A 23,941-nucleotide genomic window follows, 5' to 3' on the forward strand; every position below is an offset into this window, starting at 1 on the left:
CATTTTATCAGCTAATGATACAAAGCAAACAACGCCAGATCCATGCATTGTAGCTAAGGTACAGCTAGCTGGCTAACCTTAGCTTGCTTGACAACATTATGGCGAGCAAAATACTACCTGAGTAGATCTGTTAGTTGGCTAGCTTGCCAAATTACTCCACCAGCTAACATGACTGATGTATTGTGACAAACAGCGTTGATTTTAGCCAATAAATTAAGTAACGGTACAAAACAAATGTGTTTTTTGGGGGGATGATTTTTGTCATTTTATTTGGATGATTGAGAGCTTAACCCAGAGAGGCCAGCGGTGACAGACAATATGTAACGTTAAAGCCAGAATATTTTCCCAACTAACGTGGTGGATTAAGGGTTTATTTCGACCAAAACAGAGTTGTTGATTGTTGGAACAGTGGAAAGACTAACTTTTTGTTTTTGTTGCGTTTGAATGAAGTGGGTTGAGTTAACAAAGTAGTTAAACTGGTCTAGTCCGGTGGAAGAGAAAATAGTTGTATTTTTCTGTAGGTAAGTAGGTGTAAGAGTATTTCATTTGACATTAAAGTAAAACATTATACATAATATTTTATCCATCATAGATGTGTAATCATATATAAGTCAATGTTTTCATTAGGTTCAACAGTTCTGTAAAGATGGATCAAGAATGTCAATTAAAATCATCTAGTTTTATGGTTAACAACTTGTGTGCTGATGCTTATACCTACAGTAATATTTTTTTTACATTTTATACACAATGGGCAAATGTATACCATAAGAACTTGTACAATAATACTGGCACAACAATTAATACTAGAATGCAATTGAATCACACATGAAAACTGTTACTTAACGTAATCCCCAGCTCTTTAACAACAGAGTGGTGTTTTACTATGGGAATCACCTCGCCGTGACAAACTAAGCTCCAATGACACCACATGCTCGGGGCACAGCTCCTCATATTACCACAGTCGACCCCTCTAAAATCATTCTAGACCGGTTTCTTGACGTGTCTATGTAAGGAGGGAAGCGATGGTGAAACATTTCAATAACGTAATAAAGTTATTTTTCTAACTTTGTTCGGTGTTCCGGCAAAGCAAACTTCTTGCAATGGACGTTCTCAGAAAATCCGGACTGAAGCCGGGAACTGCCTTTGGTGAATAAATCCTTAACGTCTGTGAACTGTTGAGCAGACGAAGCTAACCTACAATGGCTCAGGGAGCTTTGTATAGTTTCTTCAAGGGAAGAAAGCAAGAATGATTTTAGAGGGGTTGGTCGACTGTGGTAATATAAGGTGACCTGCCCAAGCACAGTTCGACCTGTCTGTCACTGACAGGCGTGGTGTCATTAGAGCTTCCGTAGTTGGTCACGCCAAGGCGATTCCCACAGTGAAACACCGAACGAAGTTAGAAAAAGAACAGACAACGAAACCAACAAAAGTGACAACAAAAAGAGTAAAAATAAAAAGGATGGAAAAATGAATTTAAGTATTCTATGAAGAGCAAATAGGTTAATCCAGTGTTTTACCATCAAATACATTACAATATTTTTATCCAGACATTTGGTATATTGTTTATATTTATTGTTATTTATTATGTATATTTATTTGATTGATTATTGATTGATTTTTCAGGGCCTGGGATGATATTACCATGACTAGTGGGCCTACTTAGTCTACTGCTAGTGGCTCTGTGAGGCTGTACATGAGCTAAATGTTCACATCAGCATGCTAACGTGCTTACAATTTAATGGTGCTAGCATGTTTACCATGTTCATCTTGTAAAAAACTGAATCTTATGAATGACAGGTGCTATACATATTAAGTTCATTATTATTGATAACCCTGCTGGCCAGGGTGGCCACTTCTACAGGTGCATCGGACTGACGAGACTCATTCTTGTGGACGAGCTTAGTGAGAACAAACTGTAGGCAGACAGCATACAAAACATCTGCCAACAAGATGGATCAGAGTGCAGAATTTGAACGTGTTGTGACGGAGATGGATTGGGAAGACTTGATTTCCAGTCTGCGGGAGGTGGTCGGTGAACTAAGGGAAGACACACCCAATCCTCCACCTCCATGTCCTCCTCCTGTCCCTCCTGGGCTTGTAGGATTCGACACCCACCCTCAGCCAGTGGAAAGTCTGAGCGCAGGATATGGTGGGTGCATCCCCCTGGGAGCAGCTCCACACGCCGTTGAGAAGCCAGTGGCTACTCCGGGACTGAACAATGGACATGCTGCTGCTCCCTTCATCTACCAAGGACCACTGTATGATCAAAACGTCACGCAGTCACCTGTTCAGTCAGGTAGATGATGCCCAGCTGGAGGTAAGATACTAAGGATAGATTAGGGATAGGTATCATACAAATTTGATCAATAAGATCCATGTCAATTACAGCTTAAAGTGCTTTCCGCTCAGGGACTATTGGGAGACACACCCAACCCCCCACCTCCTCCTCCTGTCCTTGCTGGATTTAAAGCTCCACACACTGTTGAGCAGCCAATGGTTACTCCAGCACTGAATGATGGACAGGCTGCTCCTATCATCTTGCAGGGACCACTGATCATCGTCACACAGTCAGGCAGATGCTATCAAGATGGAGGTAGAATACTAAGTATAGGTTAGGGATAGGTATCATAAGAATTATCAATGCCCATATCAAATATGATACATGTCAATTTCAGCTGAAAGTGCTTTCCACTCTCTAGGCAGTGATCAGGGAACTATTGGGAGACACACCCAACCCTCCACCTCCTCCTCCTGTCTCTGCTGGGCTCATCATTCGACACCCACCCCCAGCCTGCGAAAAGGCTGAGCGGAGGAAATAGTGGGTGCATCACCCCGGGAGCAGCTTCACACACTGTCTACTGTAAGATCTGTAAGATCAAAACGTCATGCAGTCAGGTCACCTGAACAGTCAGGAAGGTGTTTATAGCCAGGGACAGGTAAGATACTAAGGATAGGGATAGGTATCAGACCTTTATCAATACCTGTACCACAAAAGATACGAGCTGAAAGGATTTACCGGTTAATTGATGAACAGAAAGTGTATCTGCAACTATTTTGATAAAAGATTAAATGCATTTTTTGAAGGATAAATGCCCATAACTGACTGGTTCTATTTTTAATTTTTCTTATGTGAATATTTGCTGGCTTTCAGTGTTATTGAACTGAATATCTTGGGGTCTTGGACTGTTAGTCGGACCAAAGAGGGAATTTGAAGACATACAAACCAGAGAAAAATGTAGTTGGCCCACACGGCGATGGTGACTTTACCATCCCTCTGATAAGCCTCTAATTATTGCTTTGTACAGCATATTGGTGATGCAGTCTCCTCAATATCACACAATTGCTTTGGACAGGAGACAGAGTTAGGGGTAAAATGTTGTTTTAGTGAGGTTAGGACTCATTAAGCTCATACAAGCAGTTCCTCTAACTAAAAGAGAGGGGAAGCTCTGACACATGACACCATTGCGGCTTGTCTAATCACCTGTCCTGTGTGTGTATGGGTCTCCAGTATAATGATGTGCTAATGGTGAGGCTCCCTGAAGGCATGGCCCAGAACCTGCCTCCTGTACGTAACTGACTGCCGTTCACTTAACGGCCACCCGTGTCATTAATAATGACTTTCTGAAAACTTGGACCTTGAAATATGTATCTACTTTACAATATTAGAAAATAATAAGAATTTACCAGTGGAAGTGAGACTGCTGAGAAATACCACTACAAAATAAAATTTGTCAACACACCTTTCCTGCATGATAGGATCCCTCAAACATTATCTCCTAATATAATTCTCTACAGAAATGAAATAACACAGGAATTACATCATTTTTTATTTTTTATTTATACCATGAACGATGAAGTGGAGACAAATCACATATGACAGGCAAGATCCCTCTCCACTCCAGAGTTGCCGTTCATTTGGAACCAAAGCGTATGATGTGCCTGGCCAGCCAGTCTTTCTTCTTTTTTGACTTTTTGGCCAACATGTCCGTCATTCGGAAATCAAGATCATCCATCCTTCAGCACATGTCGCTCCCCCTCTCAGACCACTCCTGCTGCTTCCAGTGTTGCCAACTCCTCAGTAAGGAAAGTAGCTATTGGCTGTCCTAAAAGTTGCTAAATGACGTCATCGCGCAATTTGCATAATTGGCAATTTGCATGTAATTGTAATGGACACTGTAGGAGAGAAGAATAACGTCATGGGAGAGTGAGAAAAAAACACCCTAAATATGTTTAGAACTACAAATGAACTTTCTTCTGTTGATTCTTGTTTTGTTTGTTTTTTTGCCATTGAAATAAGCCATCACTTCTCAAAATAACTTCATGACTTAAATGCTTTGTCTAGACCCACATTACATAAATCAATTTTGTCCTGTATTGTTAAATGTTAGAATATCAAATTCAATCAAAAGACTGTTATGTGGGGTGGAATTGCTAGCTCTACGTCCAACCCTCCTCCTTTATCCGGGCTTGGGACCTGTAGTTTTTTGGGTTTTTTTTTTTTGTTTGTTTAGTTTTCTTATGTTTGGTTTAGTTTCTAACCTTATGCTCCACTTAGGAGCCTGCAACAAGTCACAGTAAAACATGAACATTTTTTGCCATAACTATAACATTTTTAACAATTGTTTGTATAGACGGTTTTAACTTGACAACATTAACAATCTAAATGGACCAAAAAGAGGCAATAGAAAAAACTGTCAATGGCAATGTGAGAAAATGATGGTAACTAGTCTGGCCCTAATTCAGGTTCATTGTTTGTTTTTCTCAGACCCCCCTCCACACACACATGCTGTGCTGGCTCACAGAAAGAGTAGGTCCTCTTCATTTTGGTCAAGGCTTTCTATGGCAGGCTCAGCAACCATAATCATTTCCGTGCACTTTGTCCTGTGCATTTTGAAGTGAGCAGCAGCAGTGGAGTCTAGCTTTACGTGCTTCCCCAATGTGATCAGCATTCAGCCTTCAGCCTTTTTTGCAGAGTGAATTTTTTTTAATGGCAGCTTGCTTTGGGTGGAACTGTTTTAAGGCTTTGCCTTTTGAGTATGTTTTTGAGTTGTCATGTGTTTTTTTTATATCACAAAGTTTGGCGTAGAAATCAGCCTTACAATACAGGCAGTATGCCCGTGTATCATCTGCAATAAACGGCTCCAACCAGCCTTTGAATTCAGGGTTTGATTCCCACTCCTTTCCGTATTTTTGAGCATACAGTTTAGACTGCGACATGATGAGCTAGCTAGCTAGCTAGTTGTTTAGCTTATGTCACAGAGATGCACACACACAGTGGACAAGGTGAGTAAGTGACTGAGGCTGTGTGAGTCAAATGCAATGATTTATTTTAGTGTGACAGTGAAGCGCCATTCCTTTGCAGTGTCTGGACACGGAGTGGTGTGGGTCTCCGCTCTGCTCTGACTGCAGCTGGGACTGCTGCGCGAGGCATACGATACGTGCTTTCACGTCAGAGTCTACAAAACACCAGAAAAGTCTCCAATAACACCAGAAAAAGTCGCTAGATTTGTCGCTAGTAGCTTTTGACAAAAAAAGTTGCCAAGTTGGCAACACTGGCTGCTTCTCCTTCAGTGTTTGCTGGAGCCTTTCAATGGCTTTCCGGAGGAAGGCTCTCTCGTCCTGCCACTGTTTCAGATGGATCTGCAGCTGCTCCTATGCTTTCTTCTGGGCAGCTGCGACTTCGGAGTTCACCTTTTTCAGGTGCTCCAGCTTAGCCACGTAGGAGGCCTGTGTTTTTTCTATCTCCTCCCAAGCTTCCTCTTTCATCCTCAGTAGGTCTCTCTCTAGCTGACCTACTTTTGATTCTATTTTTTTATTCTGAGGGCCTCTTCAGCACTGAGTTTTTCTTTGAGCTGCTGTATTTAAAGCAGAACATCTTCGTCCTTCTGGTTTTTGGCAGCATCCTCCGCCAGGTCCTGTTGATCTTTTTTTCAGCTGCGGCTCTGAAACAGCAGCGCCTGTAACCTACCTCTCTGCTGCCTCGTCAAGCTGGTCAGTCTGCTGCTCCTGGTCCCTGTGGGTTCTGTACCACTGGTACTTTGTTGGAGCCTTTTTCTCCTTCCCAGCAGTTTTCAGACTCAGGGCCTGCTGCAGCATCTCCATATGAAGCTTCTGCAGAGTCAATATCACCATAAGGTGCCTTTGAGACGTCCCAATTTCCCCCCAAAAAAGCTGAGATTTTCCATTTAACTTCACATTTATTGTATTAAGTAGATGTTATGCTGTTAGAAATGCATGTTGGTCAAGCTCCCACACTTTTTATAAATTAACTGCAAGCAGACAATGTACACGCAAACAGCAAAATATGTCAACCCTGTCATGGACAATTTCAAAGTAGAATAAATACATTGTAATTACACAGTGATTATAAAATGTATATTTTCAGAAAGCTATTTAGTCCCTTTCTCAACACTATGTTTTAGTTAATGGGAAAAGTATTTGGATAGTAATGAAATTAGGGCAAACTATTTGTTTCTCTATAAAATCAGCGAGAATTGCACTTTCTTTTCTAAATAAAATCTAACAACAAAGATATCTGGTCAAACTTTCAAACAATACTATTTGGCCCTCACTTGTTTATAAAGGAATCACACAAAGAGTTTGCTAACTTGTGAAAATAAATTGTTTATTTTCTTAGAACATGAAATTAACAGGGTGGACAGTAACATGACAGGGTGGACCTTGGGCATAACAGGGTGGACGCATTGTGAAAGGTCATTGAATGGCCTCATTTTGCAATAAATCAAAAAGAAATTATGTAAAAAAAATGCCAGAGGTCCTTTTCCCATGTAGGGGGAAATTACCAGGTGAACAGACTGGTTTTGATCCACTCTACCTGCACGCAGCAAAACACCAAAAATGAGCCATTAATGTGGCATTCTAGAGTTAAACTCTGTACATCATTCTGCACAGTGAAAGTCAAACATTCAACTGTAGAACGAGAAGAAAAACGTTGTTTAAAGTGGAGAACGATTGATTTGAAAAAACAGAATATCACTGAACATCACTGAGACACATCTCCAAACAGTCTCCCTTTCTGCAGAGGCATGGCTCAATTCTGCAGTTGCTGTTCCACATACTTCCATGCAGACGCTTCAATCCGTGCAGAGCGCTTGTTCAGAGCCTGTGGTTCTGGTATTAGGCAAAGTACCTGCCAGTCATGGTACCAACAGATGTCATGCCGGAGACTTGGCCAATGGAACTTGTTTATGCCATGGCGGTGCATACACTTAACTTTCACACTGTGCCCTTCAGCATCTCTGATGACACCTGGGTATGCTTCATTGTCGTAATTAACGACGCACCACTCTCCAATGTGCTTTACCTCAATCATTTCTGGTCTCCTAGGATTATCTGGTGTCTTTCCACATGCTGGGGACTCGTCGGATGAAACAGGAACATTAGCTAGAGTGACCTCGTGAAGGTTAAAGCAGGGACAGTCCAAAACACCTTCCTCCCTTTTACACAGACATGAAATGTCTCTGTATTTCATTTGGGCGGGTTTCAGACTGATAGCTTGGTGGATTCTCATAGTGCCTTTTATGGCAGCTATTGCAGGTACCTCAGTCTTGGATTCAATATCCCTCTCTGGGACGTAGAACAGCTCGACAGATGTGTCCAGGCTTTTCAGCTTGTCATACAAGCTCTGGGCATCAGGAATGTCTCCTCCATGGGCTACAGTCCGGTCTGCTGACCTCTTGAGGGCCCCACCCACACCATCTGGTGCCCCCTTGCCATGACTAGCCTCAAAGAAATTCCATGTTAGTTTCAGCAGCTGCAGGGGAGTTGGGTGGTGTCTCTGCCTGTCGCAAAGCACTGGCCCTGTTTCTGTCTCTGGCTCGACTTTTTGCCTCTCTCCATTTCTTTCTTTTTGCCCTCTTCTCTCTCTCACTGAGCTCATTGACACCCTTCTTCTTTCCAGTCTCTCTGTCTTTTTTCCATTTGTCCCTTTCCTTCTCAAGATACTTTCTTCTTCTTTCTGGGTCAGCATCACGACGTTCCAGATATCTCCTTGCTATCTCAGATCCTTTTGATCTCATACCTTGAAAAAGATTCAAAATGTTCCCTTAAACACTTTAATTGGGAGTCCCGGTAAACTTGGCTTGCCTGATCAAATGAGGCTTGCTGATACATTTTTACTATGTATAGCATGTACTGTTATAAAATGTCTGTAATAGCTGTTGTAATATGTGTGACATTATCAGCATGTGGCCTAAACTATGCAAATGTCCTTCCTGTCATGAACCATGTCCACCCTGTCATGGAAGGCTTGCTGACAGGGTGGACATTTTTGACTAATGTTAGCATTTAATGAGCACATGGTGGACCTTCACTTAGCAACATGATTCAGTTAGCAAGCGGACTGTGTACTGTTTAACACATTTATTTCGAATTTCTGAAAGGTTTTTATATTAATTGATATTTCACTATGACAGAGTGGACATGTTAAGCTTGACAACATCTAACTACACACCTAATATGATGAAAATTACGAAACACAAGTGTAAATACTTACTCTGCAACTAGCCACTGTTTCAGTCTCCATTGAAGAAAGACAAAATGCTGGTTGTGATGTCACTGAAAACATCAGCGGGTTTCTTAAAGGGGCAGTTAGCCCAAAATGACAGGGTGGACAGCAATTTCAGGGACACATGCAAAATGTTCAATACTATTGTGAAAATAAAATATACATGATCAAAATGACTTGTTTTATCAAATAACTTGTTGTGACAATAAAACCATGTAAAAAAATTTGATTTAGTATCATTTAACCACTTATTACACACACTGAAGTTAGCAGAACAGTGTGTGGGACATGCCAAAATCACGTACATCCAAAGAAAAAAAATGGTATAAAAGGAAGGAAACACAGAGTTTAATTATTCTGCTACATTTTCATGATGACTGAGTGATTCTGATGAGGACACCAAAGGCACTTTATAGTGATATTGACTCTGCAGCTTCTCGACCCCTTCAGCCTGTGGGGACTGGGATGCAGACAGGGTCGTCCGGCTGGTGCGTTCATCTTCAGTGTCGCAGGGAGCAAGCTTGATGGCCTTCTTCATGAAAGTTACTTGTTCCTGCTGCAATTTTACACTGAGATCCATGATGCTCTTTTTTCAAAGCCCGGATCTTCTAGTAGTGCTCTTATTCAGCATCCTCAGTTTGGACCACACTGGAGTGGAGTTTGGCCGTGCACTTCTCCAAATCTTCATAAGCCTTCTACAGCTGTAGTGTCAGCTCAGATATCCCTCTCATGAGTCTGTGAAGCCTTTGTGCACTGATTGGCAGCAGAAACCCTGCTCACATATGTGTTTTGCTGCTTCAGCTTCTGCTGTGCCATGTCCATTTTGAGATTAAGACTGGCAACTTTGTTGTCAGAGTTGAACAGGTCACGGCGTGCCATCTCCAGCTGGGTCTTCAATACTTTGATGTTCCTCTCTGCAGCGACTCACAATTTACCATCAGACGTGCTCCTTGAATCAAAAAGAAATTCTACATCAGTGACAAGTTTGTGCTTCATGTGTAATCATACCTGTCATATTTTGAATTGATAATTACATTCAATTATATTATATCACTGTATATTACATGTTATCAATGCCAAATATTGCAGTAAATAAATAAAAATTACAATCAGATACGAGCCACAGACTGAGACTAGCTATATTGGTATTTGCACAGATAGATCCTGTATTTGTCAAACAGCAACCTGAAGTGGCACAGCATGAGTGGAGTGAGATATGGAAGGGAGGAGGGAGGATAGAAGGTAATGGGAGATGAGAAAAGGGGGGGAGAGATGAAAACCTGGGAGAAAGCAAAAGGAGAGGGTGAGGCAGGAAAACGTTGAAAGAGGGGGAATGGAGGAGGGATGGAAGCGGACAGGAGGAGGGTGAAGAAATTAGAATTTGGAGACAACGAGGAGGATGAAGATAAGACAGGGTTAGGGTCCAGGGTTTCCCCGTACCTTCAGCTGGGACATGTGTGCGAGTGCAAGCTAAGCTTAGCCAGCTAGCTGTAACTTAGCTACACTGCATGGATCTGCTGTTGGTTAGTTCATATCGTTAGCTGATAAAGTGATTTACAAACAGCAAGCTAGCCAATTTACCAGCCAGGTCAGCCTTTGGATTCTGGATGAATTAGCTGGCGTATTTTGCTACGTTAGCGAGCTAGCAATTCCTCCGTGTTAGCAAGCAAGTTATGTTGACTTTGTATTGGACTCTGTGTTTTGGTGGGTGCCGGTAGGTTGTTTTGTTGTTAAACTTGAATTAAGTTTCAGCTTGAAACAATTTCATCTATTAATTAAGAACATAAATATTTGTGAAATTATGATCAATTTGCAAATGTATTTTAAGTCTTTTTATGTGAAAAAACGAAATCCTCTTTAACATAATGGACATTTTATGGTTATTCACAGTTACAGATTTTTCATGTTTCATGTACTATTTTTGTAGCTTTATTGATATTTTAGTGTATTTCAAAGTACAGGTAAATTCTGTAAAATTGCAATTTCTTTTGCCCAAGGGGTTTTACAATCTGTGCAGCATACAATACCATCTGTCCTTTGACCCTCGATTCGAATGAGGAAACCCCCCCAAAGAAAAAGCGAAAAATGGAAGAAACCTCAGGAAGAGGTAGATTGTAAAACATAAGTGAAGCGGATTGTCAGTCTGTTTCTAAATGTCTTTTCGTCTTCTAATTTCCACCTAATTTGTAATTAAGTAATTTGTCCACTGTTTCCTATAGGCTATCATTATCCACCCTTATGTATACGCAGACCAGTCCCAATCCCTCCTGGCAATTTCCTTTCTTTTCCCTTATCAGTTGGAGCCAAATATTAAGTCTAGATACACAGATCGCCAGCCAAGCACCGTCTCACATCTAATCTCCAATAACCATTAACAGCTGAAACACGCTTGGCTGCAGTAATGGGGGTAGAAATGGAAATGGAGGGGGAGAAAGAAAGAAAGCTCAACAGCCTGCTAACATTCCTTCATGTTCCTCTTCCCCCATTATTTTCTCCTTGTGGCTAATTTCTTCCGTCCTAATTCCTTCTCCCCCTTCTTTCCCCTTATATCTTTTTTCCCCATCCATATGTCTCCAGCAGGCCTGTGAGACCATTAATGAAATGTAGGCTAGACAAATAATCTAATCTGTCCATAATTGCACTGAGCCCTTCTAAGGAAAGCCCAATATATACAAACTCTCACCTATACTTGGACACATGATTAGGTTACAGGTAGATGTGCCAGTGCTAACACGTGCACACTCTCATACACTCAATATACACTCGTTCATTACTTTCTCAGACTATTGCCTCACCGTCAACACTCAGATGTTGAAAGGAAATGTTATTTGTCTGTGATGGAAAAATATAATTTTCCACCAAAGTAGTGCATTTTAACATCTCATGCTCTTAAATGTTGTATTTGCTTGTCTTTTTCATTTCATTTTGTCACTTGAAAATTCAAATGTATGATAACAGATGTTGTATAGCGGAAAGAATGAAAGGACGAGATGAGAGAGTGAAAAGTTGTTTCCTCATATTTCATCATCTACAGTGATGACTGAAAGCTCTTCTTATTGTGAGAGGGCCAGCCCACTTTTGGCCAAGTGAGGGTGTGAAAAATGGCCGACCCCGCTATTTAACACCAGTGGACTCATCCATTACAGTCTTGTAAAAACACACTCTAAGTGGAAGAACATTAGCAACAGAGGTCTGCTTGTGTGTGTGACCAACAATTGATTGTCAAAATGATGGATGAGTGTTTGCATGCACACCTGTGTGTATATTAAGTGTGTGTGTGTGTGTGTGTGTGTGTGTGTTTTGAGTTATTCGGTTGTTTCCCCTGTTAATAAGCCAGACATAGGAAGAAGTATAGGGGGTCCTGCAAGAACACCAGCAATTCTGCCACACACACACACACACACACACACATTTACATTTGCTCAGGAAACAATATCAGTAGATATGAGACAGTGAAGCAGAGCATTGCTGGAAAAAATTGTGCCAAAACTGTAAAAATCACATTAAATAAAGGTCTGACTGGTAAGGCTTCAAACTGATCCTTGACTTTAACTTTGTTTCCAGTGACAGCTTTTAGCTTTTTTTGTAATTACTTATTTTGTATTTTGAAGTTGTGCCTTTTTATGGCACTTACTTATGCTTAACACGCTATCCGTTGCAGTATTCTCCGAAACGCCAGGGGGCGTACAAAAGAAAACATTCTGTGAATAAGCAAGAGGTCCCTCGCGTGAGGGACACTGCATAAACCCTGCTTTACTGAGTGAGTGGGATGAAGTTTATCCATTGGCCATTGCTCTTTCAATATTTAACTTTATATAGCTTTTAATTCATCAGGCATATTTGTCTGGAGAATCAACACAGTTTGTCTCAGGGCATGGAGCTGTTCATGGTGTCCTTAGTATTAGCTCCTCCTCTGTACTTACGACATCCTCCTCATCAGAGGATCTGAATACTTCTTTCACCTCTGGACCTTTGATTTGGCTTTGTTAAGAATATTGAAAGCAATAATGTTAAGAGTCATGGCATCTTAAAATGATGTGTAAATTTTGATCACTGTTCTGACCACCAGTCCTGTATTCACTTTCTGTGTCATGACCATCAGAAGCAGCAGCAGATAAACAATATAAACTTCAAAGTTATCATTCATTAGTCTCCCACAGAGATTAATCGATAATATCTTTAGTTCAGTCCTAATTTAGTTACTTCAGAATAAGTCTTCAAATCTCCAGAGCTCATGATGTCCCCAAAATCCTGCAAATAAAACTGCTCACTGCGCCAGAGACAGCCTGTATACCTGGAGCCTGCGCAGAGTGCGCATGCTTTCTGCACCTTACTGAGGGCCACATGGACATAGTTTATCACCGTTATACAATCCCTGTAAAGAAGGCAAGTATTTGGAACAACAAACATATATTAAAAGTTAAATATCCTGTAAATAACTAGATTCTGCACAGTCGACATTAAGCTGACAACTGCTCACTGGTTGCAATCCATTACGTCTTCATGTATCTGCTTATGGGTGGTTCTGAAGGTGTAAAGGAAGGGGGGGAAGAAGACGTTCTCACCTTGGAGAAAATAAGAACAGATGGAAGGGAAAGAAGTTATTTGTCCAGCTGCAGGCCACAATTTCCAATCATTATGTATGCTCTAGTATCAGTTGAATGATATAATAAGTGATTATTTAATGAGGAAAAATATGCTTAATTAATACTCTACTTACCATCTCTGTTGCTCCTCATGTTACTATGTGGGATCACTGTTCTGTTCGTCTGATTGTTGTGTGTGAACTTTGACCTCTTTGCATGGGTCAGCCCTCAGAAGTACAGCCCTGTTTTGTCTGACCTTTGACCTTCAGTCTGGGGTCATGGCCATCAGAGATAGCAGCAGAGGGACACCAGCGTGGTTACAAACTGCTTCAAAGACGCACAGCCTTCCAAATTGTAGAGCTGTTTCTTGTTAATTTATTAGTCTTTCCCAAAGAGAGGTCTGGGAACCTAAAGGGCTCCTCATGGGGTCAGAAAGGTCCTTATCAAAATAAGGAAAAGTATATTATCACTGTTAGTTTGTTAATGAGAAGGTAGCGCAGCCTGACACTGAATATCTCGTTTCCTCTTTTTTTAAATCATTCTACAGTCTCTGCTGCTCTCTGGTGGCCCTAAAGTGGAAACAAAATATATATATTGATATATATCTATTAACCAGAGTTATGTTAATCTATCAGAAATAATATAATATACTGTATATAATAATATAACACATAAGTCAACAATATAAACTTCAAAGTTATCATTCATTAGTCTCCCGCAGAGATTAATCCATATCTTTAATTCAGTCCTAATTTAGTTACTTCAGAATAAGTTTAATTTTTCATGTAGAACTGACATTATAGTGTCTTTCTGTCCGCCTCAGAATTTCTGTATAGATTTATCCATAATACGTTTTTGGTAATTATGTGAGCAGTAGTAGGCATGATGCTTTTATTCTGAAAAACTACCGGACGTGTCAGTTTTATTCTGCTAACACAAACTCAGCTCGGTGATGAAGTAGCGGTGGACAGGCTGACTACCTCATACACTTGTAGGTGTAGGTACAGCACCCCATGATCAGTGCACAAGCGTATGTGTTTTGCTTGTCTTTAAATGGTAACACTATATTCTGAATATATATATTTTGTTGATGGAAGCTAATCTAACCTTGATTATCTCAACTACAACATCGTATCGAGTTTGAAAACCTTTGCCTGTCAACATAAGCATAAAATAACATGAGCTAATGAGCTCCTCTAAATGTGTTTTAGCTGCTGCAGTGTCATTGCACTGTGCTGCAAAGCGTTTCGTTTATTTTGTCCAGCCCCTGTAAGTTAGTGGTATTTACCTGCTTCAGGTAATGTTAGCTCCCACACTGTGGTTGTCTGCCTTCAGTTTAAAGCAGAACATCTACCTCTGCATACATTTGAGTGTTTATGTTTCAAATATATATACTATGCTATATAAATATAATGTTTGAAATGTGAATTTCACGTATTTCTTTTTATCCGTTTTTCCATCCATTTATAGGCACACAGGGATCTCCCCCTACGCTCTGCATTTCAGTGGACAAAATGAGGGAAACACCACATGGAAAACCGATTCAACTTGGAAGTAATTGAGTCACAGCTACAGAGGCAGCTGTTCAGTTATTAGCTTGATTGACAGTCGGGGAGACAGTCAACACCTCCACTTCCAGTATGAGTGAGTTAACTTTGACAGGGGCCAAATAGTTGGCGCCCAAGTTGCAGGTCTGTCGGTCAGAGAAACTACCTGTATTGAGTCAGACTGTCCTCAAAGTCATGAGTGTTTATAACAAACATGGATGTACTGCAGCAGCAAAGAAGAACAGTAGGCACGAGCCACAGGCAAAAAGGATAAGACTGACAGAAACGGGTGCTAATGGAGGAGCTTCCAGTGGGAAACCAGTATCTCACTCTGAGGTTGGCACACAAAACCCTGGTGAAGAGAGAAAAAGACCTGAATTCCAGACAAAAGACAAGGAGTATTCTGGTCTGACAAGCTGTATTTCATACTTTCTATTCTGTTTAAACTGGTTAATGTTTGCATAAAGCCACAGGATGCCTTAATTTAAACCACAATTTTGTTCACTTTTGAATATTTGGAAGGCTTGAAATTGGCAGGAAATATGAGCCTATTCTGTCACCCAAGATACATTTCCAGGTTTTCCCCAAGCTGTCGTCAATATGTTCTATAAGCTTCAGTAACTTTACTTCACTTTAAACCAGTGGCATCTGGGGGGGGGGGGGGGGGGGGATTTTACATTGGTCATTGAAAGTCACAAACGTGCTGTATTTATTTCTGTGTTTGTGGAACAATATTACCACTGCATCTATACTGTGCAATGATTTAATTAAAAGAAAATACATTTGCAGTGTGTTCTCCGGCCAGTCTCTGTCTTCCATCCTTTTCCTGTGTTGGATCACTTCTCTGACCACCAGTTGTGTTTACACTGACTCCCTGAGAAATACTCTTGTTTTGTCTAATACTTTGACCTTTGACCTTCAGTCTGTGTCATGACCATCAGATGCAGTAGCAGATGAAAAACAGAGTGGCTGTTGACTGCTGCAAAAACGAACTGCGGTTGCAAAGCTGTTTCTTTATAATTCACAAGTCTCCCATTGGAGATCAATAATGAAAATAATCATCAGTTGCAGCCCTGATTCGGTTATCTCAGAATAAATAATTTTTCCATGCATGATTCTTGCAGTTTTTGGATTGTACTCACATGGTTGAAATGCTGTAAGTCACTTTGGATAAAAGCATCAGCTAAATAAATGTAATGTAGAATTTACCATCAAAAGCAGAGGGAAGCCTTAGAAAATGCTTATTGAAGCTAGTGCCACTGACAGTATTGTAAAGAGTATATTATTGCACTGCTGTCAACTGTTGAGTTATTTTTGTTTCATGCATACGCTGTTAAAGTAAAATAAATGAGTGATTTTATTTACAGAATGCTTTACGGAGTGCCTTTATTGTGAAATGCTCCCTCCGGAAGTACTCGTTGTCTCCCGGTGAAACACGAACAGCTCGGTGAAGAAGTAGCGGCGGACAGGCTGAATACCTTGTTCAGTGCTGGATGTGAGTACAGCACGCCATAATCAGTGCACAAGCTCACTGTTTCATTTGTCTGTAAGAGTCATTAAAATGGTAACACTATGTTTTGAATACGTCATTTGTTGATGGAAGCTAACGTTATTTTAGCAGCTTGCTACCTGCAGGCTAGCCTAAATTACATCGACAATTACCATCGAGTTGATTGAACACCTTTGACTGTCAACAAAAACCGAGCTAACGCTAATGAGCTTCTCTAAATGTGTGTTTGCTGCACTGTTCTGGAAAGTCTTCAGTTTATTTTGTCCAGCCCCTGTGTAGTGTTATTTACCTGCATCAGGTAACGTTAGCTCCCACAATGTGGTTGTGTGAGTCCTGGTACTGGAGTCAGTTTAATACATTCAACCATAGCACATACATGGATGTTTGTGTCTCAAATAAATGTCTGGTTTCTAATTATTATCCCTTCTATTCCAACACAGTGCACCTCAACAGCGTGTCAGCAGTGGATTTTTCCCTACCTGGATATCTTCACAGTGTACAAAATAATGCAAACACCACATGACAGAGGACTGAGCACCTAAGTAGAGTATATATAGAGGTTGCCGCCCGCCTGTCATTTTGGGATTGTCTGTTGGCTCCAAAAGAGACAGTCAACGCTTTTAGGGGAGTGTTCAAAGCAACATGAGTGACTTAACAGAGTTTGAAAGATGCCAAATAGTTGCTGCGCGTCTATCGGGTGCATCTGTCACAAAAACTGCACAGCTGTTTAATGTGGCGAGAGGAACAGTCTCCAGAGTCATGACTGTCTACGTGAAACATGGACGGACAGCATCAGCAAAGAAAAACAGCGGGCGCAAGTCGAAGCTGACAGAGGAGGATAGACAGACGCTTCTCAGGATAGTAGATGAACACCCCGAGTTTACAGCCTCAAAAATAACCACAGAGTTGAATAGACACCTCTCTCACACCGTCTCAGTAAAGACTATACGGCGCGAGCTTCACAAAGCTGGTATTTTTAGAGGGGCGGCCAATCGGAAACTAGAGACCCACACTGACACTCAAAAGCCAGATGGGAAGAACACTAAGCCTGAACCCGACAAAGACTGTGACGCACAAAAACCTGTGGAAGACAAAACAGTATCTGAACCCCAGGCTAGAGTGGAAGAGTACAACACGGAAACATCTGAAGAGAGAATACAACCCGAACAACAAGTCAGTGAAGAAGAGCACAGCGCACACAAGCCTGGTGGAGAGAGCACAGGACCTGAATCCCAGACCAGTTAAAAGGAATAACGGGCTGATCTGCTGTATTTCAGCCCTCCCATATTCAGATTGGTCATGTTAAGGGAAAACCACAGAATGCCTTCACCCCTTAATGTTGCCAACTGCCCATGGACCTGCACCAACATTTCAGTTTTTAGATTTAATTATTTATTTTGCATGAATGCATCATGGTGCAATATTCACGCTTTTCCCAAGCTTCGCTGTGTTTTTCCTGGTTTACAAGAAAACAGAACTTCAGTGTAGACTGTTGAGAATTAGCTGAAGTCGTTGAAAATATCCATACTGTAGGTTCAGCAGTATATTATTATATTATTTTGTCATATACAGTGGGGCAAAAAAGTATTTAGTCAGCCACCAATTGTGCAAGTTCTCCCACTTAAAAAGATGAGAGAGGCCTGTAATTTTCATCATAGGTACACTTCAACTATGAGAGACAGAATGGGAGGAAAGAATCCAGGAAATCACATTGTAGGATTTTTAATGAATTAATTGGTAAATTCCTCGGTAAAATAAGTATTTGGTCACCTACAAACAAGCAAGATTTCTGGCTCTCACAGACCTGTAACTTCTTCTTTAAGAGGCTCCTCTGTCCTCCACTCATTACCTGTATTAATGGCACCTGTTTGAACTCTTTATCAGTATAAAAGACACCTGTCCACAACCTCCAAACTCCAGTATGGCCAAGACCAAAGAGCTGTCAAAGGACACCAGAAACAAAATTGTAGACCTGCACCAGGCTGGGAAGACTGAATCTGCAATAGGTAAGCAGCTTGGTGTGAAGAAATCAACTATGGGAGCAATTATTAGAAAATGGAAGACATACAAGACCACTGATAATCTCCCTCGATCTGGGGCTCCAAGCAAGATCTCACCCCGTGGGGTCAAAATGATCACGAGAACGGTGAGCAAAAATCCCAGAACCACATGGGGGGACCTAGTGAATGACCTGCAGAGAGCTGGGACCAAAGTAACAAAGGCTACCATCAGTAACACACTACGCCGCCAGGGACTCAAATCCTGCAGTGCCAGACGTGTCCCCCTGCTTAAGCCAGCCAGTACATGTCCAGGCCCGTCTCAAGTTTGCTAGAGAGCATTTGGATGATCCAGAAGAGGATTGGGAGAATGTCAGATGGTCAGATGAAACCAAAATAGAACCTTTTGGTAAAAACTCAACTTGTTGTGTTTGGAGGAGAAAGAATGCTGAGTTGCATCCAAAGAACACCATACCTACTGTGAAGCACGGGGGTGGAAACGTCATGCTTTGGGGCTGTTTTTCTGCAAAGGGACCAGGACGACTGATCCTTGTAAAGGAAAGAATGAATGGGGCCATGTATCGTGAGATTTTGAGTGAAAACCTCCTTCCATCAGCAAGGGCATTGAAGATGAAACGTGGCTGGGTCTTTCAGCATGACAATGATCCCAAACACACCGCCCGGGCAACGAAGGAGTGGCTTCGTAAGAAGCATTTCAAGGTCCTGGAGTGGCCTAGCCAGTCTCCAGATCTCAACCCCATAGAAAATCTTTGGAGGGAGTTGAAGGTCTGTGTTGCCCAGCGACAGCCCCAAATCTCTAGAGGGGATCTGCATGGAGGAATGGGCCAAAATACCAGCAACAGTGTGTGAAAACCTTGTGAAGACTTACAGAAAACATTTGACCTCTGTCATTGCCAACAAAGGGTATATAACAAAGTATTGAGATGAACTTTTGTTATTGACCAAATACTTATTTTCCACCATAATTTGCAAATAAATTCTTTAAAAATCAGACAATGTGATTTTCTGGATTTTTTTTTCTCATTTTGTCTCTCATAGTTGAGGTATACCTATGATGGAAATTGGAGACCTCATCTTTTAAGTGGGAGAACTTGCACAATTGGTGGCTGACTAAATACTTTTTTGCCCCACTGTATATATATATATGTCATATATATTATTTTAGTCAATTTTGTTCAATGCAAAACACTCAATTCAATGCAGATAATGAATCAAAAAATGTTGTTCCCAGCATGTAGACCAATGCCATATCTGATATGATGTCTATCTTTACATCATATCTGATTGTTTGTGTTGTACAACTTTAAAGCATGGTCTTTTTGAGATTGTATGTACCTGAAAGACCTCTTGTGGATAAGGCGTGATACCAAGCACCAACTAAAGGTCCTGTAAGAGTCTTAAAATATATAGTTCCTCGACTGTCTCAGCAGGTCATACTGTATTGAAGTTACTGTTATAATGTTCAATTATGAGGACAATAAAGCTTAAAGACAAGTACTCAGGTTGCTGCTTGCTCATCCCGTCTCGGCTTCACCCAGGCTCTACCCAAAAACCTAAACTCCAGACTTCAAAAAGGTCCCTTCAGCAGCCTATGGGATGGTGCAGATAAAGCCCTTTTTGTCTACTTTTATAAAATGTAAAATGATACAATAGAAATAAACGTTCTGCACATTCATCGACACTACTTACTTTTTGCTGCGAATGTATGGAATGATAATGGATGACCCCACCATAAGGTGAGTCGTCACCTCCCTCAACCCTCCCATTAATGCATGTTACTAACTCGACATCTTTCCTCTCCTGTAGTTGTGTGCTTTCTTGTCTCCTTCGTTTGCTTTCTGCCTCTGGAGCTGTAGCATCTGTATCTACCTACCTGCTGCCCCCATGTTCCTGCTCCACACCCGCTGCTACACTTCATTATATTTAGGTCAAGGCAGATGACCGCCCACCCAGAGTTTCCAAAGTTTCTGCCTGTTAAAAGGGAGTTCTTGCCACTGTTGCCAAGTGCTTGCTCATGCTGGGATTTGTTGGGTCTCTGTAAATCAAATTATAAAGAGTATGGTCTAGACCTGCTTTATATTAAAAGTGCCCTGAGATAACTTCTGTTACGTTTTGGTGCTATATAAATAAAATTTAATTGAAATTTCTGGATTACCTCTCACTGTTAGTATGAAGGAACGGATGGAGAACTTCAGGATGTGGAATAGTTCAGTCAAGGGGAGTCAAGAGACTGAGACCATTTTGGTAGAGTTTGAAACAAAGGTTCTCCCAAAGGAGCCATACTTTGGATTTATGAAATACAGAGTAAGAGAGCTCATACCAAAGCCAACTGGGCATGTGACTAAGGTGTGCGAAGGCAAGAGAAGATGTGCTGGGTGTGTGGTGGGGAAGAGGAATATGGGAAGTGTGGAGAGGGAGTGAGACCAAAGTGTTGTAACTGGGAGGTAATCACAGTGTTGCTTATTGAGGTGATTAGAGTGAAAGTTTCTTATACAGAGGCAGTTATGATGGATGGACAGGGAAAACAGGCTAAGGAGCACGGCCGTAATAACCGGCAAATGGCAATGAATGTAAAGCAGGAGGATAAAACGAAGATGGGGAAAATTGGTGTTTGGGAAAGCTAACTGGGAGAAGTTGAGAGTGATGAATATCTGAATCAGATTAATGGTAATATGACCATAGAAACTATTGATAAGTAAGAGAGAACAGCTGCACTGAGATCCATCCAATATGCTGTGAGAAATAGAAAAAAATGCATTTAAACTACTGGAAAAACTCCAGCATGTGATACAGCACAAAAAATTGATTGTGCATAGGAGCATTAAATTCAAGTCTTGGCTGGACTGGAGATGCAGGATCTATAATTCCTGTGTGGATACAAGAAATACTGGTGTTAGATTTGGAGTTACTTCAAGGTAAGGCAAGAAATAAAAATACAGATTTAATAAATTAGTTTTATAGTTGTAATGAATGTAAATATACAGAGTATGTGCAGGTTTTTACAGATGGACCCACTAACAATACTGGTTCTGCAGTTGCAGTTCCTAGCCACAGAGTTGCGATAATCAAACTTCTTAAGTGTAACATGGTTGAGTTGGACTCCATTTTGGTGGCTTTACAATCAAATCATAGGGTTGAACATGCCAAACCAAACAAAGTTGTGGTCTGTAGTGACTCAGTATCTGCTCTTATGTCAGGTGCATCCAGCCAAGACCTGTTATTTGAAATAATGGCAATACACTCACGAGTAATAAAACAAGGCACTGAGGTCAGAACAGGATTTATGGGAAAAGTCTGACAATCCGCACACTGTAGGAGTTAACTAACTCCAGAAGATGGCAGCAATGCAACACCAAGGACGCAAGCTGCTGTTAAATTTGAAAGAAGAAGAAGAGAAGCCGACGCAACAACAACGGACCCGGAAGTACGTCGTGGATCGTAAACATAGCTGTGGAGGCTGTGTTGTTACTTTCTTAAAGATGGTGTACGTGTCCAACGGTGAGTGGTTTGTATTGTGTCTTCAATATTTTTCCCATCTTCAAAAGGAATATGTAGTTTCCTTGTATATATAGTTTTATCTGTCGAACATTGTCAGTTAAAACACACCACTTCAACAGCAATGTGTAATGGTAGCAGTGTTTAGTGTTAGGCTAAACTCTAGCTAACTAGCTTGTTAGCAACTCTGTTAACCTGGACAGGAAAGAACTGCTGTATTAATCAAGCGAGTCTTCTATAAGAGTGTATCTACTAGTGTTTCCTGCATTGCACTGCATATAATTTCAGTGTTAATTGCAGTAACGTTAGTTTATTGAGTGTGCTGTGTTGAACGTGTAACAGGCGATGTATCAAACCTGAGCCCCGTTTCTCAAGCCCTCAGACGATGGGACTAAGATCATCAAGAGGAAACCTGGTCCTGCTGTGTTGTTTCTCGTTTTTAGGCTCTGCTTGGCTGTTAGCCTATGTGTACTGTTTAAGAGTTAAACCGGTTAAACTATTAACTGGTGAACTGAGGAGGAATGTGTGAGGTTACACTTTTGCTTTTGAATGTGAATAAACTCACAAGCTATTCTGTCCTCCATCGCCTGATCCCTGCGGTCTCACCCACCTCCCTCTGTCTCTCTCAGGTCAGGTCCTGGACAACAGGACCCAGTCACCATGGCGACTGTCCTTACTGGTCGATCTCTTCTGGGGGGCAGTGGAGTTTATTGGCCTGTTGTAAGTCGATCACAAGCATTGAATCAAGGAAACCAAAATACCCCATTAACTAGAATTGACGTGTGACCTTTCAAACAATGAAATCTACACGTGACCTACTTTTTGAAGGTTTTTTGAGGGGGTTCATTAAGGGTTCTGTTGTCAGTTATGTTTTGCTGATTTCAAAAGGTGCTATAAGTCAGCTGTCTTCCGTGAGTGATGAGACGAGATGCAAAATATGGGATTTCTTTTGATAATATTATTCACCTGTTGCTAGTAAAAACAAAAATGTAAAGCGGTAGTATGGTGAGATACTTACAAGACTATGAGTACGTCCGCACAGCAGTGTTTTGAGCTAAATGTTAATGTCAGCATCCTAACATAGTCACAATGACAATGCTAACATGCTGATGTTTAGCAGGTATAATGTTTACCATGTTCACCATCCTAAATAAGGGCATAAGCATGCTAATATTTGCTAACGAGGTGGATGCTGAGACGGATGGGAATGTGATTTGTTTTGCAGATATTGTGTCATAAACCAAAGTATTGTGAAAAGCAGTAATGTTTTTGTAACACCACATAACACTGCCGCCCACTGTGCTCTTCTTTGTCCTCTACCAGTTTTAAGACATTGATTAACCCCGACATGATAAAGGACGGAAGCTCGGCGTCATCACGCTTCACTGATGGCAGAGGGTAGGTCCCTGGGACAGTCATTTCTCTACTATTTCTCTACTGTCTCTCACACACACACACACACTCCATCCTAAACATTGACAGTAACCTAATCTAATGGTGGGAGTGTAGTCTGTGTGTACTTGTCCTATGTAGGAACTACCTGAGGATTTCACTGAAATGAAACGGTTTAGTCAGTATATTGTGTAAACATCTTTTTTTGGATTCATACATGAAACCCACTGGTTACTAGAAGTTTATATGAAAATAATTCGTAATCCAAGGAAATTCCCAACCTGAGAGCTGCAGAGTTTAAATATTATCTTATGTTGTTGCCTACTACAGCAGTTTTGAGTGAATTGCAGCATAGTGAGTTAAGTGCATTTCAGGAAGGGAGTGTCTCTCTCATTTATGTTGCCCATCTCTTGTGCTCCAGTTTCAAATATCTGATACAGGCAAGAAAATGATGAAAACAGAAATAAAGTTAATATTACCTTTCTTTAGCCTAATTTTATATCATTGTCCCCTCTCCACTTATCTGTTGCTTGCTTTTGCAGTCCTCCAGGTCCCCCTGGTGGCAGAAGACGGATGGGAAGAATTACCCACGGTGCTGGTCCCAACGCTCCACCAATGGGTGGAGGAGGATGAGGAAGGTGAGGAATGTTTTTTTTCGGAATGAAACATTACTCGGACAAACCCCTCGTTCATATCTTGCACCTTCTTATCTGGAGCCTGTATCACAAAGTGAGATTAGGGGTTTAATCTAACAAGTAGCCTAAAAACTACAAGTTGTTAAGGATGTAAAAATTTAATTTAATTGCCCAACAAATATTTGGACATGATGTGAGGACAAGATTACTCATCCACTGTATAACCCTCAC

At 41.1% G+C, this 23,941-nt stretch overlaps 1 protein-coding gene across 1 annotated transcript; it reads left to right on the top strand.

Moving 5' to 3' along the window:
- The first annotated feature begins 21,594 nt into the window (after positions 1–21,594).
- selenok (selenoprotein K) lies at positions 21,595–23,717 on the top strand. The gene is made up of 4 exons (XM_070910252.1): positions 21,595–21,686; positions 22,313–22,403; positions 23,007–23,081; positions 23,618–23,717. Exons 1-4 carry the CDS (start codon positions 21,668–21,670, stop codon positions 23,715–23,717), a joined length of 285 nt encoding a protein of 94 aa, XP_070766353.1. The 5' UTR covers positions 21,595–21,667.
- The last annotated feature ends 224 nt before the right edge of the window (positions 23,718–23,941 follow it).

Source organism: Enoplosus armatus, chromosome 8 (genome assembly GCF_043641665.1).
Source record: "Enoplosus armatus isolate fEnoArm2 chromosome 8, fEnoArm2.hap1, whole genome shotgun sequence".
Classification (NCBI taxonomy): domain Eukaryota; kingdom Metazoa; phylum Chordata; class Actinopteri; order Centrarchiformes; family Enoplosidae; genus Enoplosus; species Enoplosus armatus.